Source organism: Nansenia antarctica, assembly GCF_963989245.1.
Source record: "Nansenia antarctica genome assembly, chromosome: 6".
NCBI lineage: Eukaryota > Metazoa > Chordata > Actinopteri > Argentiniformes > Microstomatidae > Nansenia > Nansenia antarctica.
In genome coordinates, this window is record NC_137676.1 from 39,461,650 (window position 1) to 39,481,364 (window position 19,715).

At 48.6% G+C, this 19,715-nt stretch overlaps 1 protein-coding gene across 2 annotated transcripts; it reads left to right on the plus strand.

The window, feature by feature from the left end:
* Positions 1–818: 818 nt before the first annotated feature.
* On the plus strand, positions 819–4,796 carry LOC308161340 (acidic mammalian chitinase). 2 transcript variants are annotated; one of them, XM_080535344.1, is made up of 8 exons: positions 819–928; positions 1,104–1,160; positions 1,329–1,479; positions 1,723–1,847; positions 2,123–2,249; positions 2,369–2,563; positions 3,044–3,160; positions 3,409–4,796. In XM_080535344.1, exons 1-8 carry the CDS (start codon positions 849–851, stop codon positions 3,739–3,741), a joined length of 1,185 nt encoding a protein of 394 aa, XP_080391470.1. In that variant the 5' UTR covers positions 819–848; the 3' UTR covers positions 3,742–4,796. The 2 variants fall into 2 exon arrangements, with proteins under 2 accessions (XP_080391470.1, XP_080391471.1); XM_080535345.1 differs by having other exon boundaries at positions 3,044–3,170; positions 3,409–3,609.
* Positions 4,797–19,715: the final 14,919 nt, after the last annotated feature.

The window sequence follows — 19,715 nt, forward strand, 5'->3', positions numbered from 1 at the left end:
TTTGCAAATAACCTATTAGTGTTGGAAAGTACGATGTACTGTATGTCTTTTTAATATGATATTCCCCACTTTCAATGCCCATTAACTTTCTCCACCATAAAGGAAATCCGTATTTTATTTAAATTACACCATTCAGAAATGTGTTTAGATATTGAAAATGCACGTGTATCTGTATACATCCATCCAGTATAAACCATGTAGCCTAGTCGGATTGACATGTTGAAGACGGGCAGAGAGTCCAGCGACCTAATGTAGGCCTACAGGAGTCCTATGGACTGACGTCTCCCTCTAGTGGGAGGAAATATAACCCACCATTTTGGTAGAGCCAGGACAAGGTCTTTTCATATACTGTATGAATGTCTCTCTTGAACTTTCCTACTTTCTTAGTCTTCGTCAGTCATTGTTTTCACCTGGACGTCCAACAAACATGAATTTGGCAGCAGGTAAGTTACATGTTCAACTAACGGCCTATGTTACATTACCATTGTATAGAACGTGTTATATTCTTATATTCTTGTTGAAATCTTTGTTTTAGTTCTGGTTTGTTTCCACATTTTCGTCTCTGTTGGTAAGTATGTTTACTTATTATCCCTTAGAGATCCATATACAATATTTATGTTACTGAGGTATTAGCCTTTGAACCTTACAGTTGGCATGCAGAGTAAATGGATCATTTATCATTTTAAATGTGTATTTCTTCACTATGTTAAGCAAGGTGTGGTCAGAGACAAGAGTCCAGGCTGGTGTGCTATTTGAACAGCCACTCACAGTCCCATCCTGACCTGCCCCCCTTCAACCTGGACCAAACAGACCCCTTCCTCTGCACCCACATCATCTATGCTATCGACATGGACCAGGACTATAACATCAAACCCTTCTCTCTAGAGGACAGGACCATCTCTAGCTCCTTGAACGAGCTCAAGGAGAGGTGTGTTCTGTAGCATTGGCTGTGGGGCGGTGTGTGTGTGTGTGTGTGTGTGTGTGTATGTGTATGTGTATGTGTGTGTATGTGTACTTGCATGCAGGTGTGTGTGTGGGGATGGGGGTTTGTATCTCATACCACAACCTTAGATGCATGTCATCACCTTTTCACCCTCCCTCAGGAACCCAGCTCTGAAGACTCTGCTAGCTGTTGGGAGAGGGAGCTCTAACGACACAAGGTCAATGGCCCTACCATCACTTACAGTCACCAACAATCACCTCACAATCACCTCTGTGTGTTTACTACACCCTGTATACTGCATAGCGTCGTCACAGCTGTCAATAACACCTCTGCTCCATGTGAAGAGTTTTTCGTTCAGTCGGATCCAACTTTCTCTCCAACCTAGGCTCATCCAGATGTCCTGTAACCAAACCAGCCGGAGGGGGTTTGTTCACTCTGCTTTGAAACACCTGAGGCAGGAAGGCTTTGATGGACTAGATGTGGTGTGGCAAACTGGAGCCCAGAGGAATAAGAGTCTCTTCACTCTTCTGCTAAAAGTAAGACCTTAGATGAAACATCTTCTTTCTTGAGTTGCTCACTTTGATGTGTGTTGTGAGGCTACGATGTGTGTGTGTCTGTGTGTCTGTGCGTGCATGTGTGTGTGTGTGTGTGTGTGTGTGTGTGTGTGTGTCTGTGCGTGCATGTGTGTGTGTGTCTGTGTGTGTCTGTGCGTGCATGTGTGTGTGTGTGTCTGTGTGTGTGTGTGTTTGTGTGTGTGTGTGTGTGTTTGTGTGGTGTAGGAGCTGCGGGGAGGGATCCAGGAGGAGGCTCGTCTCTCAGAGAGGGAGACCCTGCTCCTCTCCACGGCCGTGTCTGGGCTGGAGGACTACGCCAGAGAGGCCTATGATGCACTGTCTTTCCCCCAGTGAGTCCACAGCAGCACCCTGACGAGTCAGGACCCATGGAGACCCACACTGACCTCCCAGATGACAGTCGTACCGGTCACAGGGTTAGAGGTCACAGGGTTAGAGGTCACAGGGTTAGAGGTCACAGGGTTAGAGGTCACAGGGTCAGAGGGGTTCTATTGCATCTCCAGGGCAGTGGGAAACAACGAGGTTCATGTCACATGTCATACAGGCACTAGTTTGTACTATGTTACACTCACATGGTCATGAGAAGTTATGGTCTCTGATCCTGCAGGTATGTTGACTTCATCTCCCTGGTGAACTATGACCTCCACGGGCCATTGGAGGGGATGACAGGCCATGTCAGTCCCCTACTACTCATCCAACAACAGCAGCCAGCTCTGGACACACCTCTGAGCATTGTACTGTACACTCACCGTCTCACCATCATCACAGTTTTTTGTTGTTTTTTTTAACACTTTTTTGCCTCATTTCCAATAGTGTTTTAGTCGCCTTCCTGTCGCCTTCCTGTTTTCTCCAGGAGCACCTAGTGCAGTACTGGCTCTCTCAGGGAGTGGATTCCCATAAGCTGATCCTGGGCTTTCCTTCGTACGCCCCGGTGCCCCGAATCTTGGACTACGACATCAATCATGAGGACAGAGAGGCAGCACTAGAAGATGACACAGGGGAATACCCCCAGCCTCAGACTGCACATGACGTCATGCCTTACTATGAGGTAAGATCCCAGACAAGCACACACACACATCGTGGATCACGTGATGTTACGTGAGCAATATGTACAGGATGATTTTTTAAACTATTTCTGTCTGTCAGGTGATATTAATGTCTGTTAGTAGATATCAATGCTGTTCATATCTGTCAACAGTAGTCTCTTTTCATGGCCTTGTGGAGCATGCGTAGCACCCAGAATCTATCAAGTGAGATGAGGCAACATTGTTAACATTAATACAACCATTTAGCAGACACTTTTATCCAAAGCGACTTACAATTAGAGATTAGAGGGACAGGGTCTCCCTGGAGTAATTTACTCAAGGGCACACTAGTCTAGTGGTGGTGTTCCCAGGTGGGATTTGAACTCATGACCTTCTGATCACCAGTCCATCCACTAGGGCCACCACTACCCATATTAAAGGTCAGTCCTCCTAGTTTACACTTCCTGACAGGTGATGATGACGGTTATCTATTGGCTCCTCAGGTGTGTCAGTTCATCAACAGCGGGGCATTCTTTGTGCAGTCTGATGAGAGGACGAAGATGGTCCACGCATATAAGGATGACCAGTGGCTGAGCTTTGATAACAGCCTGAAGGAGAAGGTACTGCACCGTATGTTAGTGTTTTTATCAACACAGTATCCCTGCTCCATATTCCATATCATCGTCACTCATCCTCAATAACATAAAGTAAAATAAAATAAAATAGAATAAAATAGAATAAAATAGAATAAAATAGAATAAAATAGAATAAAATAGAATAAAATAGAAAATTGCCCATACAGTGGTATACCCCCATCGGTAGTGCATGTGTATGTGATACTGCCTCCGCGGTGGCCCTCTCTGTGCAGATGAGAGAGCTGAAGCGTCTGGATCTGGGCGGGGCCATGGTGTGGTCCCTGGACCTGGATGACTACACAGGGACCCTGTGTGGCCAGGGCTCCTTCCCTTTCACCAGGCTGCTCAGAGCTTCTCTCTGGGGAAGACATCACAGACCTCACCACCGCTCACACCACCACAACCACGGCCACTGCCTCAGCCACCGTCACGGCCGGAAGCCACGCCCTGGCCAAGGCTCTGATCACCGTAGCCATCCCCATCGGCATGGTTTGCTCTCCTATGACAGTCGTCACCCTGGTTACCATGGCCATTGTCACCATCACCAGGTCCGCCTCCCTGTTTGATCACACGGGAAGCACAGGCCTTACTTACCTTGCTTTACCTTACCCTGGCCTAACTGGCTTTTTTCCTCATTTTTTAGAAACACCTTGTGTCCTCTCCTCCGTCCTCCACTCGCTCCCTTCTCAAAAAGCATTGGAGGAGAATGTGTTAGGGTAGGAACCTAAATCTTCAACTGTTACAATGACCCTTCTTAATGACACAGATGAAATGTAACTGTCTGTGTGTGCTAGTGAGTGTTTGTTCAAGCATGATGTGTAGCAGAGTCATTGCTTGAATGTAGCTTCAATGTTGCAGCTCTTTGAGTACACCTGTTACTTTAAGTTACATGATTTTGCATCCTGGCCATCGTTTCCAGTCATTATTTGATTTTAAGCCCCAAAAGTTTCAGCAGGAACTTAATTTTCTAGTCGTAATTATGTCAATTTAGTTGTTGCTGATGATTTCATTAACATACAATTAGTTCATATCAATCTTAAACAGGGTAAACTGTAATTAGGTTCAGATCAAGCAGGCATTGTATACAGTGCTCTTTTCAACATGGCATCCGCGCCTCATCAGTACCACACTCAGCTGACAGGGGGCAGTATACTAAAGGATAGTCAAACACCAAGAAAAATACATAGACAGAAAATAAATCACATAGGAGATTTATTTTTCATATTTACGGAATTTGCTGACTAAGCCCGTTTGCTTGTGAAACAGTGGTGTAATTAACCGAGAGAGAGAGAGCATCGGCACAACAGCTGTGTGGAAAGTAACCCGCCTGGTCCCCATGGAGACCTCTGGCTCTATAAAAGGGCAAGCTGGAGCGAAGAGAGGAGCTTAGCATCAGCAGTTTCACATGGCGTTGTTGTCTTGGAACTCTCTGTCTAACACACATAATACCCCCCCTTGTTAGGTTGAGGTACTGTATTCAATGGTCATGATGTAGCGTGTAGGCTTGTTCTGGAGAAAACAGTATATCAACATCACTAGACAATTTGGTTATTAATGTCATGACATTACTGTGTATGAGGAGAGCATAAATGTATAAAAGTGTATGTTGAATGTGATTTTGTTTTCATACCATTAAAAGCTGTTTTCTCAGTTTGACAGAATTTCTTGCTTGCTCAGTTTGAGAAAGAAAAAAACTGTCTTATGTGAAATGTATATGTATAGGTTTGACCTTCTATACTAGATGCATATTTCCCTACTTAAACACTATGTGCACTTCTGAGGGGGCCACAGAGCCAACCCACGAAATGTTTAGCACATTGGCCAGACCCCAAGTCGCCTAGCTCTCGGGCAGGATATGGAGAGACATGATTGAGTTTAAATTGTGGGATGCATTATTCAGAGATGGATGGAGGCGTCCTGTCTGTTGGGTAAACATCACTCCCCAATCACATTATCTCAGCTGGTCCACAATGACCTCACTCAGAGTAATTGGTAAGGTATTCATCCAAGAAGATGTCACAAGTTACTAATGACGTTGAACTTTCAACTAATCCAATTTCATTTTCGCTCATCTTTATCACGGCCAATTTGACGTTGTTGATTTTTGCGACGTAGAATGATGTTCGTATTGAAGATGCGTGGGCTGAGGTGGTAGGCCTAGCTTTAACGCTGGCCAGTCTATGCAGCCGAACATAATTCACACCTAAATGGAATGCCAAAGCGTATTGCCATAACATTAACAAGACACTAGAATGCTGATGATGATAACAAATAAGAGGAGTTGAATAGTGAGTGATGTCAACTGGATCCAGGTAGCAGGTGCTACCTATTAGCGTAGCCTAGCCTAGAGGCAGACTGTGGCTGTTGGTGTGCCTGATGCATGAATAGATTTATGAAGCCATTAAGAAATCATCCTAAAATATTCTGGTGCACACCTGGTCTTCTGGCCTCCCTCTTCTCTGGAACAAATTGGCACCATAGGTAATTACAGAGCTCCTACGGCCATCAACTTTTGTTTAGAGCCGTGGGAGAGCCACTCGGTTTTTGGTTTCTCTCTCACTCTCACGCTGCCCTTTCCCCTTTGTAACACTCTGTGTTCAAACCTGCCTGTCACAGGTTGACTTAAGGTGGTGGTTCGAGGAAGTCTCCTTTTTGAACCGCGTTGACTGTGTTTTTACACAGGGTCTTGGAGGGTCTGAGTCATGGAGTGCTGTTCTGTTTTCTGTTCTTTCGCTTTGTATGAATGTTCCATGTGATTTATCATGGTAGATGGTAGATTACACTCTGTGTTCATTTCAAGTGTTTAACTGCTCTTGTACCATGTAATCACTTAGTAACTACTTGTAGCTAATCAGAAAAGAAGGACCCTGCCCCGACCCCGATTGACTTTGAACACGGCAGAGCCATTATGCCATCCTGGTAGCGAGATACAGCATCGATGACCCTGGATACTATTACTTTACTTATGTAGGGGAGTAACTTTGCAGTCATTTGTAATTTGTCCAAATTCCCCATTCAGCTTTCCCTTCTACCATTGATCCTCCAGACATGGTTCCTCGTGCGTGTAGTAGGCTGACATGTCTCCATGAAGGATGGATGCCCTGTGGGCACAGTCAGCTAGTGCATTAGCCGTCAGATTACCGGGATCAGTATGGACAAAACATCCATCGACCAGGATAGTTTGATTAACAACGATTTCTCTTCAGTATGAGAAAATGAGTCAGAGAGAGAAAGGGAGAGAGAGGGGGGGGGGGAGCGAGAGTGAGAGAGACAGACACATACATTCTGTTTACACAACGATTCTGGGCTATTAGCTAATTGTATGTGTGGGATTGTTGACTAAAACATAGCCTATTGAGACATGAAACAACTCTGTTTCTCAGCTCCCACTCTGCCTTTTTTCCCCCCAGTGAAGCGTTCGACTTTGACCTTTTCTAGAATTGAGATTCAAATGTGCAGCACTTGACTAACAAGCCGGGAGGAGAAATTGCATTAAGCCACTGCTGCTGCCCGAATGGGATGTGGGCATAAGCCTGTCTTTAAATAGAACCACAGTCATCTTCATTCATCAGCGCCTAAGGATGACAGAGCATCCTAAAACCCTTCTGAACGGTTGTTTGACAATGATCAACAGACACCGATTAATCTTATATGCATATGCATAGGCGGGGTAGGGCTCGTGTCTGAGATCTATTGGGCTTCGTTAACAAGCCCGTTTTACGGCCATGGGGATCATAAATCTTGATTGTGCCATTTCAGCAAAACATGTCACTGGTGGACAGGGTTTGTTTACAGTCTTTCTTAGGACACGTCTGACCACTGATATCTAATATTAATTAATGTTGTCTACTGTCTCACTCCACTAGTCCAATGGCAATTAACTGTTCCAAGAATGGGACCATTCCCCGGTGATTAATTAAGGCATAACATTACTGAGGCTGCTTCTGGTAGGAGGACGGTTAATTATTTAACGTCCAATTATGCCACGGGCCCATGCTTGATGTCTAATACTGTTCAATCTGTTTTCTATTTTGCCTCAGTAGGAAGTAGAGCGCCTATTCCGTTGCTGAATATTTCAGTGTTAGAGAGACAGAACCAAACTTACCTACTGTGTTTTCATGATTGCTGCACACGGAACTCACATTCATGTCTTTTTTATATCTTTTTTATTTTATTTGATCCATCTTAGAGGCTGATACCTGATAATTGTGTTGGGCAGACACGTGTGAGGGATTGATGTGTGGGTGATCGTTACAATATGTTATCGTCCTATCAACTCGTTAAAGTGACTGGCAGGTAACTCCTCTCCAGTCTTCTCATCAGAAAAAGCCTAAGCCTGATTAGTACACATTCAGAGTCCTTATTGGACCATCCAGCATCAGCAGGGAAATTAGAGTAGACAATGCAAAGCTGTGCTGTGTGGTGCAACGCCAAGGGAGCTCATTAGAAACCACAGCTAGTGGAACAAGGAACCAAATAATGCTTTCCAACAACATGTCATCACAGGCGCTGCGTTTGTTATTACACTGCCGTAATCCAAGATCGAGGATTCAACTCACGCGTTAACGGAAGCCATCATTTTGGGTCATGGATAATGAATCCAAAGTCATACCTAAGGGAACACAGGTTATGTGTAACGAACAAGCAGAATGTTTCCTGACATAGTGATATTGATATCCATTACAGCCAAGCAGTTGTGTTATCCTTGTGAGGTTCAAGCAACCAAAGCCCTACTCCTGTATAGACTTTGACAGCAGTGCAGTGTACTCATCATCAGTTTATTTCCTTTGTCTTTTGTCTATTTGGATTCTGAATGTGAGACAGCTCTGAATGTGAGATAGCTCCGAATGTGAGACAGCACCAGTCTCAGTCTCCCCAGGGTTTGGGCCAGCAGGCCTATGTGGGACTGAGCTGCCAATGGACCTATCGCTAAGCCACGCCCCCTTTGACAACTCGGACAAACAAACAACGCTTGACTGACTGACTGACCGAACGATAGTTATGGAGATATACTCCAGTTCTATGAGTGGAGCGGAGCCCCATAGGGGAGCTCTGCTCCTATTGGTTTACACCGCTACCTAAAGTAGCAAATGACTGAATTTTTCGATGTCCGCGCCCGCCCTGGGGTGCTATAAAAGGGGCGTCCTCCGTTCCCTCATTCTCCCAAACATACAATACAGCCGGGTTTGAACAAGTCGAAGTGGGCCAGCAGCCCTATGGGGCTCCGCTCCACTCATAGAACTGGAGTATATCTCCATAACTATCGTTCTGTATCGTGGAGCTCCGCCCCATAGGGGAGCTCTGCTCCTATTGGTTTAGGCGGAGCGAGCGAGGCCAAATCTACCCCCACTGAGACTCTATTAGTCAGAACAAAATCTCAGCGGCACCCGGAGCTGACCACTGATGTTGGTTCAAGACAACCTTAAAAGTTGGCCCAACCCACACTGAGTCTGCTCCACTGATCTAGCCCTTACGTGAGCACGTAGGGTTGTTGATCTAACGGAACATGTCCTGGAGGAGGGTCCCCTCCCCAGGCACATCCGTATTTATTCCTGACAGCACTTGAATAGAATCCCCATGACCAGGGTAATCCAAGTGCCTTCCCCACTACATCAGTCATCAGCAAAACTGAGGACAGAATGAGAAAAGGATGAGGAAGAAATATCTTTCAAGTAATACCGTACAAAAGGTGATGGCGACGACCAAGACCCCGCCTCACATATCTCCTCCACTCCCACTCCCCTGAGAATGGCCACTGATGGAATGAGCCCGAATGCCAGTCGGCACGGGCTGCCCCTTCGATTCGTATGCGAGGCTAATCGCCTCGCAAATCCAATGGGACAGCCTCTGCTTCGAGAGTGGTGCCCCGGCTTTCTGTCCGCCGTAGCAGATCAGAAGCTGGGGAGAAGATCTCAGTCCTGCTGTGCGCTTCACATATTGTGCCAACGCGCTCACCGGACATAGACAATGTAAACGCCTCTCCCTCTCTCCGTTGTGAGGAGGAGGAAAAAAGGCGCTCAGTTCACAGCTCTGAACTCTAAACCCACGATTAACCTTAGGGATAAAAGCCGGGTTAGGGCGTAATACAGCTTTTGTTTGTCACCAGATATGATCAAACAATCTGCCCGTGTCGAGAGAGCGCATAAATCACTCACTCACTTAGCCGTAGTCAAGGCGAGGAGTAGACTCGTCTTGAGAGACAATAAACGCAACGACACAGTGTCAATGGGTTCGAATGGGGGCACGCACAGAGCCTCTAGCACAATCGACAGGTCCCATTTTGGCATTAGTGTCCTATGAGGGCGTCTAAGCCTACACACTCCAGTCAAAAAACGCTTAACCAGCGAATGACTGAACAGTGTCGTTGTCGCAAAACCCTCATGGCAAGCTGAGATGGCAGCCGCTTAAACTTTAATAGTTCCCGCCGCCAATCCCTTGTCAAACAACGACTGTAAGAAGCACAAGAACGTTTCGACCCGACAGCAGACTGGGTCAACGTCCTGTCCCTCACACCACTGTGTAAACACTCGCCAGCGCGCCGCATATCCCTTTGCAGTGGATTGCGCGCGCGCACTCTGAATGGTCTGAATGACCGCGTCTGTCAGACCCCTGCGTTCTAACAAGTCCCTCTCAGTAACCAGGCCATGAGGGGGCCCCCCATCATAGGTGGCCCCCTCACCAAGCCTCTGGCTTGAGAGAGTGCATCTTGTCGATGAGGTATGGGCCATGGGCCCTCTACCAACATCTCCATCAGTTCCGGAAACCACGGGGCTCCGGGGCGGTCTGGGACTACAAGAATTAACTCCTCTCTGATCTCACTCGTGCCAACAGTGGGAGGATAGATATCAGGGGTGGGAACGCGTATAACAGGACCCTCGGCCATGGGTGGTGTGCGAATGCATCGACTCCCAATGGCGGGTTGTCCTGTTCGCACAGGGAGAACCAAAGGCGACACTGCGCATTCGTCCGTGACGCAAGCAGATCCACTTCTGCTTGCCCGAACCGTGCCCAAATCAGAGACACAATGGAGGGTGCTAACTTCCAGTCGTTGTCTCTCGGGCCTCCCCGTGATAACAGATCTGCTACTTCGTTGAGCAGACCTGGAATGTGGAGAGCTTTTAGCGAACTCAGGTGTGTGACAGCCCACAGCCATACATCTGTCGCTAGGCGATGAAGTGACGCTGAGCGTACTCCCCCTTGTCGATTGATGTATGCTACTGTTGTCCTGTTGTCGGATCTGACTAACACGTCCAGATCCTTTAACACCGGGGCAAAATGAAGTAGCGTTAACTTGACCGCCTCGAGTTCCAGCAGGTTAATGTGACGCGTCTCCAACGGTCCCCATCTTCCTGCCACCGCACCTGCCTGACACACTCCTCCCCACCCAGTCAGCGACGCGTCCGTGAAGACTGGGTAGTGGGATGCCGGTCTGCCCATGGCGACTCCGCGCGCGATGACGCGCGGGTCTCTCCAGTAGCTCAGGTCGGTTTTGACCGATCTCGGTATTACAATCAACTTGCGACGGTGTCTCACTGGATCCAGTCGCAGTCGTGCGAACCACCTCTGCAGTCTGCACATGTGTAATAGGCCTAAGGGGACCACTACATGGGCTGCAGACATCAGTCCTAGTAAGGACATCATTGATAGAGCGGTGATTGTATTTGTCACTCGACACACCCGGAGAGCTGACGTCAGTGTCGCTCTCCGTGGTGCCGATAAACTGGCCCTCATCTCGGCAGTATCCAACTGAATGCCTGGATAGGAAAACTGTTGAGCCGGCCACGGAGCACTCTTTGTCCAGTTGACAGCTAAACCCAGCTGAGTGAGGTGCTGCACCAGTGAGGTTGCGTCCCGAATGGCTCGATTTGGGCATTGGGCCAAGACCAGTAGGTCGTCGAGATATGCTAATATGCGTATCCCGTTTCGCCTCAGTGGTTCGAGTGCTGTCTGCACGCATTTGGAGAAAGTTCGAGGAGCAAGCGCGTACCCGAAGGGCAGGCGCGTGTACTCGTAAACCTTCCCTTGGAAGGCAAAACGTAGAAATTTCCTGTGCCTCTCTGTGATTGGCACATGAAAATACGCGTCCCTCAGGTCTATGCTGATTCCGTAGTCGCCCTTCTGTATACAAGACAGGAGGCGCCTCGTCGTCAACATACGAAAGGGGCGTTTTGCCACTCTCTCGTTGAGGACCCTTAAATCTAGTATGGGTCTCATGCCTCCCGATTTTTTTGGGACAAGGAAATACGGGGAGTACCACCCCATGTCCCACTAGTCCCTCGGAACCATTGTCACTGCGCCCTTTGTTAGGAGATTCGTAATCTCCTCCTGGAGCGCACGCGTTTTTATCGGGCAGGACAAAACAGTCTCTCTCACGCCCCTGAAGGGCGGAGGAGGCTGAATGAACTGTAGTGCATATCCCCTCCTCAATGTCCTGTCTAGCCAGCCCGACAGAATACCTGCCCCTTCTAGCCATTCTGCATAACGCAACGAGGAGGTGGCACAGCCCAAGGTGGGGTCATTTCGAAAGGGATGGGTTGCCGTCTGTAAAGAGTGTTTGTTTTGTGTAACAATGCCCTTTATTGACGTAGGTTTATTATGCCTGATAATCAAAGAACCGGCCGCACGCTCATGAGCTGGGCCAGGTCTTGATAGACATGGAGGGGTTTTTGATGTAAATAACGGTCCCTCTATACGGCTACAGACAGGGGTGTTTAACCCCGTTTGTGTCGTGATAGGGGTAAGTCCGCTAGGCAGAGAGCTGGCCACACGCTGGTAAGCTGGGCCAGTCTCCGCTTTGTTTCTAACCGGTAGCGATTCGACCACACTCTGACAAGGCAGGTGGGTCTCCGCTCTGGTAGATAACATGGAAAATTCTCCTTTACTGAAAAAGTAAGGTGGGGATTTTCCCTCTTTTGCCTCTTTATGAGGTAGCAGCCATGAAGAGGAAACCGGTGGTGGGGTCATTACCGACCCCCCCGCCAGTCACGCATTCCTCTTGTGTTTACCGTACCGTAGCGGGCCCTCTCAGTGGTCGGCGGCGGGGGCTGGGGAGGCCGAGTGGGGTATGGCTCCGTCGGTAGAGGTGGAGCCAGCGCCGCATTACGCCGAACCCTCCGTTTCGCAGCCGTTGACGGCCTAGTCGTCACCACGGCGGAAGAAGAAGAGGTGGAGGGTCGCTGGAGGGGGAGGTGTCTGGCCAGGTGCTTCTTAGCCTCCTCCATCGCGGCCAGGCGCTTCGTCATGGTGTCCATGGCGGGACCGAAGAGCCCTTGTCTCTCTATTGGAGCATTCAGTAGGGCCATTCGGTCCGCCCCGGTCATGGTGGTGAGAGACAGCCACATCTGCCGCTGCTGCACCACCGCGTTTGCCATCAGGCGACCCCCACAGACCGCGACGCCCTGGGCCAGGTGCATCGTCGCGGCACTGAGCTTGCTCAGAAGCTCCGCCTCCGCTGCAGACAGACCGTCGGGTCGGTCTGTGGTGATTTTCGCAATGGCGTTAAACACGGCGATGTTATTCGCCGCCGCCGCCACCTGCGCACCGAGAGCGTAGCTCTTGTCCACCAGGGTGGCGTTAAACCTGTCACGCTGGTTGGGCAGCATAGGTTTTTTCGGCACCGACCAAGCGCTGGACCCCGGTACCAAGTAGGCCGCCAGCGCTGGTTCGAGCGGCGGGGAGCCGTCGGTCATCCCCTCCGCGAGCCCCTCCACTCTGGTAAAGGGCAGGAACGCCTTCACCGGCGCCCTGCCTGCGAGTGGTTCCACCCACGTGTCCTCCACGAACTTATCTAAGCCCGGGAGGACAGCGTTAGGAGGTTGGCCCTGTCGCTTCGCCCTCCTCCCGTAAAACAGTTCCTTCTCCCAGAAGGACTCAGTCGTTGGGGGAGGGGAGGCGGGACGGGGAATCCCCAACACGCCTGTCGCAGCTTCCAGGAGGCCCTGGAAGTCGTGGTGGAGTGATGGGGGGGCGAGGGCGGGGAGCTCGTGAGCCTCTACCTGCCGCTCGCCCTCATCAGAGCACTCTGACCCTGACACCGACCACTCAGCTGGGTGAGGGCGGCGTGGTGCCAGGGCCGGCTGAGCGGGCGGGCCCATCCCTACTTGGGGAGGTGCCTGCCCAGAACGCCGCTCTGGGGCCTGTCCGGACGCATCATCGGCAGAGCTATCCGAGTCGGATAGCATCCCCGAGATAGCGTCCGCCAGGGGAATGCTCTCCTTGAACCAGGCCATCCTCTTCCGCCTTTCCTCGACGGGAAGGAGAGAGCAGGGGAGGCAGCTGGGGGAGGCGACCAACGCCGCCTCGGCATGTTGGGGGCCGAGGCAGACGTGGCAGAAGTCGTGCTTGTCCTCCGCTGCTAGGAAGTCGCAGCGGCAGGCGTCCCGGAGGAACTTCGGACGATCCATCTCTGAAGGGAAGTGTCTGGCGGGTTCTCCAGTCTCTTGTAGACGTCCTTCTTGCAGTCTCAGATGTAAACCCGTGCTGACATTTTTGGGAGAATGAGGGAACGGAGGACGCCCCTTTTATAGCACCCCAGGGCGGGCGCGGACATCGAAAAATTCAGTCATTTGCTACTTTAGGTAGTGGGGTAAACCAATAGGAGCAGAGCTCCCCTATGGGGCGGAGCTCCACGATATAGAATGTGACTGAATGACATGACAATGAGTTACAATGGCGGGAGTTGGCAAATTTCTGATTTCTAATTTACCACAGCAAGTAATAGACATTTTTTTAAAGATTACAAGAATATTTTGTCTAGAAGCTTTTCACCATCAGATGAAAAGTTTCATCAGATGAAAAGGCGAGTTTTCTGCCTGTAGTTTGCTGTGATATGATTGGACACAGCAGGCACACCTATTGTATGCAGTTGAGGCTGGTAGAGGTAGGAATCGGAGAACAGTCTCATTGTAATGCATGGAATGAAATGAGGAACAGTATCAAAACGCCTTTCTCATTCCATTCCATGCATTACAATTACCGTCCTCTGACGTCTACCTCCACCAGCCTGCCATGTACAGTATAGAGGTATAGAAGGCTCTAGCTAGCTTTTATCTCATTAGTCAGAAGTGTCTAGTAGTGTCTGTTCACCAGGGGAGGCTGGTGGAGGTAGATCAGAGAATAGGCTCATTCGATTGTCCTTCGATCTCTACCTCCACCAGCCTCCCCTGCCACGCTCTCTCCCCTCCTTGATAAGGAGTTAACAACCCTGTCGGGTGTTGAACTGTTGTTGTTCAGGATTAATTAAACAGGACAGGAGGAGCCGTCCGATATTTGTTGATGTCAACAAGTCAGAGAGGGCACAAGTTTGAGAAGAGAGAGCTTCTGCTAAACATAGGGGGATTATTTTTTTCATAGAAATTTCGGTTGAATTTCCAGGTTGCAGATTTGTGCTGATTTGATTGGTAATTAGTTGAGGTGTTCTTTTTTAGGTTTGAGTTTTCACACGTTTACAAGGACATGTTCTTGATTTGAAGCTTCACGTTGTCAGCCTGATGACATCACCCTGTCATGGTGATTTGTCATCTTGACATGACATGGACAACTTCACCTTGGAACTTTCTCTCCTTGCTCACTTGCTGCAGTAGGTTAACATCACCACTGGAGGGCACTGTGGCTTTATCTGTAAACCCAGCTTGCCCCTCTGATCAGTGATAAAAAAAAACTTAAATGAAAATGTCTCAAATTTCCCCAAAGGAAACTTAGAGACAGAGAGAACGAGAAAGAGAAAGAGAGAGAGAGAAGGAAGGAGAATTAGTTCCAAAAGCAGAGACTGAGGCGATTAAAACAGCATGTCTTAAAAGAAAGCTGGTGATGTGATCTTCCTTTCCTGTCATCCATATATAGATATTGAGCGAGGGGCAGACTGATGGCTGAGTGGGGAGTCGGGGACTGCAGCACCTCTGTGGCCCCGTGGATGAATGAAGATGCAAATGGAAGGAGGAGGAAGTTAACGCTTTTAATGACACTAAGCGCACCCCTGAGGCCCCGGCGCGCTCAGCCTCGGCACATCAAGGACACAGCCCCTCCATCTGAACATCCCCTCAGCACGCCTCACATCCTGTCGATCTTTAGTTTCATCCAGACAAGCACTGACTGTTGAGCTGTTGAGCCGAGCCAATGACAAGAGACAGATGTGCTCCCCTCTGAGAACCGTCTTTGATAAGCCGCTGTTCTGCAGACTGTTAAATAACCATAAGAAACCATCAGGAAAAGAATGAAAGGAGGCCCGTTCTGCATAAGAATGGATGTGCTTGAAAAGCGTCACCTCGCTCATTCGCCGTGCTTCTGCTGTAAATGTCAATTTGATGGCAGAGTTTTCTCCCCTCAACCGTGACTTGTGTTATTGCTTCATCCCTTTAAATGAGAGAGCTTTCGGAAATGAAAGACTAGGGCCTTCTACTAGGCTGACTTGCAGACTGAGACCGAGTTCAATGTACAGTAAACACATCAGGTTGTTTGAAAAGACATTTTGATGCAATGAACAGCCACCTAGAAGTTTATAACGATCTTTATCTCCGAACCTATCTGGTACCTGGTATGCATCAACAGACCCAGAAGGGGTTTTCACATTACACAGCTCACACAGATGGCACCAGTCATGTACTATGATGTGTGTGTGTGTGTGTGTGTGTGTGTGTGTGTGTGTGTGTGTGTGTGTGTATGTTTGTGTGTGTATGTTGTGTCTATACTGTGAGAGACAGGCCCCATGTGGGATGTTGTCTGTGAGAGTCACTCAGGCATAAAGTAAGTTGGCTCCTGGCTCCCCTGGTAACTGCAGCACAGGTGAGCCCGCAGCAGGTGAGCCTGTCATAGTCAACAGCAGGGTCTTTACATTCATCAGGGGAAAAGGAAATGGAGAGAAGGCCTCTTTTGTCACATAGAGCTACTGTGCCTCTCGGAAAGCTTGCTTCTTCTTTTGTTAAGTTGTGTTCATTTCAAGTGTTTAACTGCTTTAAGTTGTTGTGTATAGGTATGTTAAGTACAGTATTTGGGAAATAGAACATTTTGAGCCACGTAATCCGCTTGTTAAGTCTGACGTCAAAAGTGACGTTTAGCCATTTCCGAGTCCAAACCAGAAATTCCCTCCACCAGAGTACCTGTGAACTACAGCGGTAGAATGACAGTTTAATCGTTTTTTAGACTCGGATCTATTCATACAACAAGGGACACAATACTTTCCCGTTTCCCCCATATTGTCAGGGTATTTGAGCCTCGGAAAAGCGCTATATAAATATAATTTATTATTATTATTATTTCGGCATTTCGAAGACAGCGCCTCAGCCAACGTTGGACCCGGAAACACGTCACGACTTAACAAGCGAATAAAATCAACGTTGGTCTTTTTTTTCCAACTGAAGTTGTGTTTATTTTTCCAAAATAGTGGTTATACTATTCAATATCTTACTATCTAGTGTTATAGTATCTAGTATCTGAATAAAAAACAGGATTGGAACACCTATCTGGACTTTCCCTGTGATGCAAACTACTTGTGGTATTTGTGGTCAGACTTCAACCATCTCCCGCTAACGGCAGTATGCTTCAAGTATGTGCCCTCTTGGCCTCTTGCTGTGTTGCACATAGACCTCCTCTAGCTCGGCACTATAATTTGTTTAGATGTTGATTTATGAAGTAATTGCCTCTAATTGCTGCTCAGTACCACTATTAATCCGAGCTGTCTGGTTCCTGAAGCACATTAGGCTAGATTTGTATAATGAAGTAATTAGTTCAATTATGGAAGAAGTAGAAAGTCAAGATGAGAAGGAAAAGAAAGCATTGAGGAAAGATGGAGAGTGCTCCAGTGCTGCATGGATTGTGCTGTTCTGTTGGGCTTGTGTCTCAGCAGAGTGGGTAAGAGTGTTTGCTGTAGGCAAAATGTTACATTGCAGTTTAAAATGAATCAGAGTGGGTGTGTTTCAACATACAGTATGTGAAGATATTGGAGATTGGAGATACAGAAAAACAAGTCATGTATTGGTGTTTTCTATATCATTGACATTCCATTCAAACTCATGAATAGCCTATGTTGTTTACTAACTGTATATACCCCAAACTGCTAAACGTCTTGTTAAAGAGATGTTACCGTTTTTTTTTGTCCCTAATTCTAATTCTGTAAGTGAAAGTAAGTGAATCCTCAGTCCACAGTCCTCTAGACATGTCTAGATCCCAGCTACTTTAGTACACCTGCATGCAAGTTACGGGTTCTAGGTACGGGTTCTGTGAGGAGATCGAACGTCTACTTTTAATAATAATAATAATAATTCATTGAATTTATATAGCGCTTTTCCGAGGCTCAAAGACGCTGACAATATAGGGGATACGGAAAACACAAAAACAACAAGTAACATGGTCAGCGAACGGGGAGGGGGGGGGGGGGGGGGGGTGGTAGGGACAGGGGAGGTGGTTAGGGGTAGGGGAGGCTGTATGCATATCAGGGGGGTGGCAGGGTTAGGGGAGATGGGTAGGGGTAGGGGAGGTTGTATGCATGTCAAGGGGGGGGGGGGGGGGGGGCGCCGGGATGGGGGAGATGGCTAGGGGTAGGGGAGGCTGTAGGCATGGGAGAACAGGTAGGTTTTGAGGTGGGATTTAAAAGTGAGGAGTGAGGGTGAGTCTCTGAGTGGTTGGGGGAGAGAGTTCCAGAGGCGGGGTGCAGCTCGTGAAAAGGCACGGTGACCGAAGCCTTTGAGTTTTGAGGGTGGGACAGTGAGGGGAACAATGGATGAGGATCGGAGGGTACGGGTAGGGCGGTGGGGGAGAAGGAGGTCAGTCAGGTAAGGGGGGGCTAGGCTATGGAGGGCTTTGTATGTGAGGATGAGGATTTTGAATTGGATGCGTTCTTTGATGGGGAGCCAGTGGAGAGAGTGGAGGACAGGAGTGATGTGGTCACGGGAGCGGGTGTTTGAAAGGAGGCGTGCAGCAGAGTTTTGGACCATCTGGAGTCTATGGAGGGAGCGGGAGGTGATGCCGGTGAGTAGGGAGTTGCAGTAGTCAAGGCGGGAGGAGATGAAGGCGTGGATGAGGGATTCAGCAGCGGGCGGGGAGAGGCAGTGTTTGATTTTTGCTATGTTGCGGAGGTGGAAGTAGGAGGTCTTGACGATGGAGCTGACGTGGGGATCAAATGAGAGGGTGGGGTCCAGGATGAAGCCGAGGTTGTGAGCCAGGGGGGAGGGGGTGATGGTAGTGTCATCAATGGTAAGTGTGATGGGTCCGGTTTTATTGAGGGTGGATTTGGTGCCGATGAGGATGACTTCGGTCTTTTCACTGTTGAGTTTTGAGGAAGTTGTGTGTGAGCCAGGTTTTTATTGCTGAAATGCAGTTTTCGATGTGAGTGAGGGGTGGGTTCTGGGTGGAGTTTGTGGTGAGGTGAGGTGTTGCTTTCGGAGAACGTAACAACAGCAACAACGACAACGACACAATTTCCCATTTTGGACTCTCACTGACTCTCTACCAATCGTGTTTCATTCATTGTCTGTTAACTCATTGTTATGAGTCTGTTGGATTGCCTGTGGAGGTTATGGGCAGGCTCCAGGGAGCGGGCGCTAGGCTAGATAATTAGTTGTTCTAGAACGCCAAACGGGCATGTTGCCTCCATGAGGAGGGGAAATGGAAAGTGTCATCGCCGTCACACTAACACCGGAACCTTTGCGTGTGATGGAAGGGCAGGCTTCCAACACATCTGTCAGTCACACCACCAGTCTTCTCTCCAGCCAATTGTGACACTCATCACTGTAGCACCACACAGCATGTGGAACTCATTGTGCTTATTTGTTTATCAAAAAGGACGGTATAGCACTACACTGCTGTTGAGTAAGAGCCGGTTTAATAGATACGCTGCCCAAAATCATGAACTTAAACTGTGGGTAACCTCAGTGAATATGCACCATACAATAAATAAGAGAAATGAAGGCCTTAGAGCACAGAGAGGCGCACAATGCTGTATACTGTGATAGCTTTAAGCATCTCCAGTAGAGTGAGTATATGTTCATTTGATGTATTCGCTATTCAATTGTCTCTCTTGGTGCTCTTGTGGATCAGTGTCTATAGCTGGAGAAGCACAGAGGCACCTGGGTCAGAAACCCTGACCTTCCCATGTGACCTTTTAGATTTAAGAGCCACCATCTCTACTGAGGCCACGTCTCCGGCCACGGGGTTGTGGTCGGACCGTCGAAGGCGCGCACGTGGCGACGACGACTTTCTGGTCTGGCGGGTGAGGCTGAGCAGCTTCTGGTGGTCCTGGCGGGAGATGTGCAGGAGGAAGAGGAGCAAGACCAGCCCCAACAGGAAGGCTCCCCCGAAGCCTAGCAGGACACCGTAGACCACAGGCCACGCCCCCATTGCTAGGCGTCGTTGGTACGGAGCGACAGGAGCCCTCTCCATTATCAGTTCCAGGTCACTCCAGGTGAAGTCCCTCACTGCCCACCAGTCAACAACAACAACAACAACAACAACATCAACAACAACAATAACAACAGCGCAGACAGAAGGAGACTAGAGTTGCACTAAAGGCAGAGGAGAATTAAACACCTGCGCTCTTTTATTTCAAGTT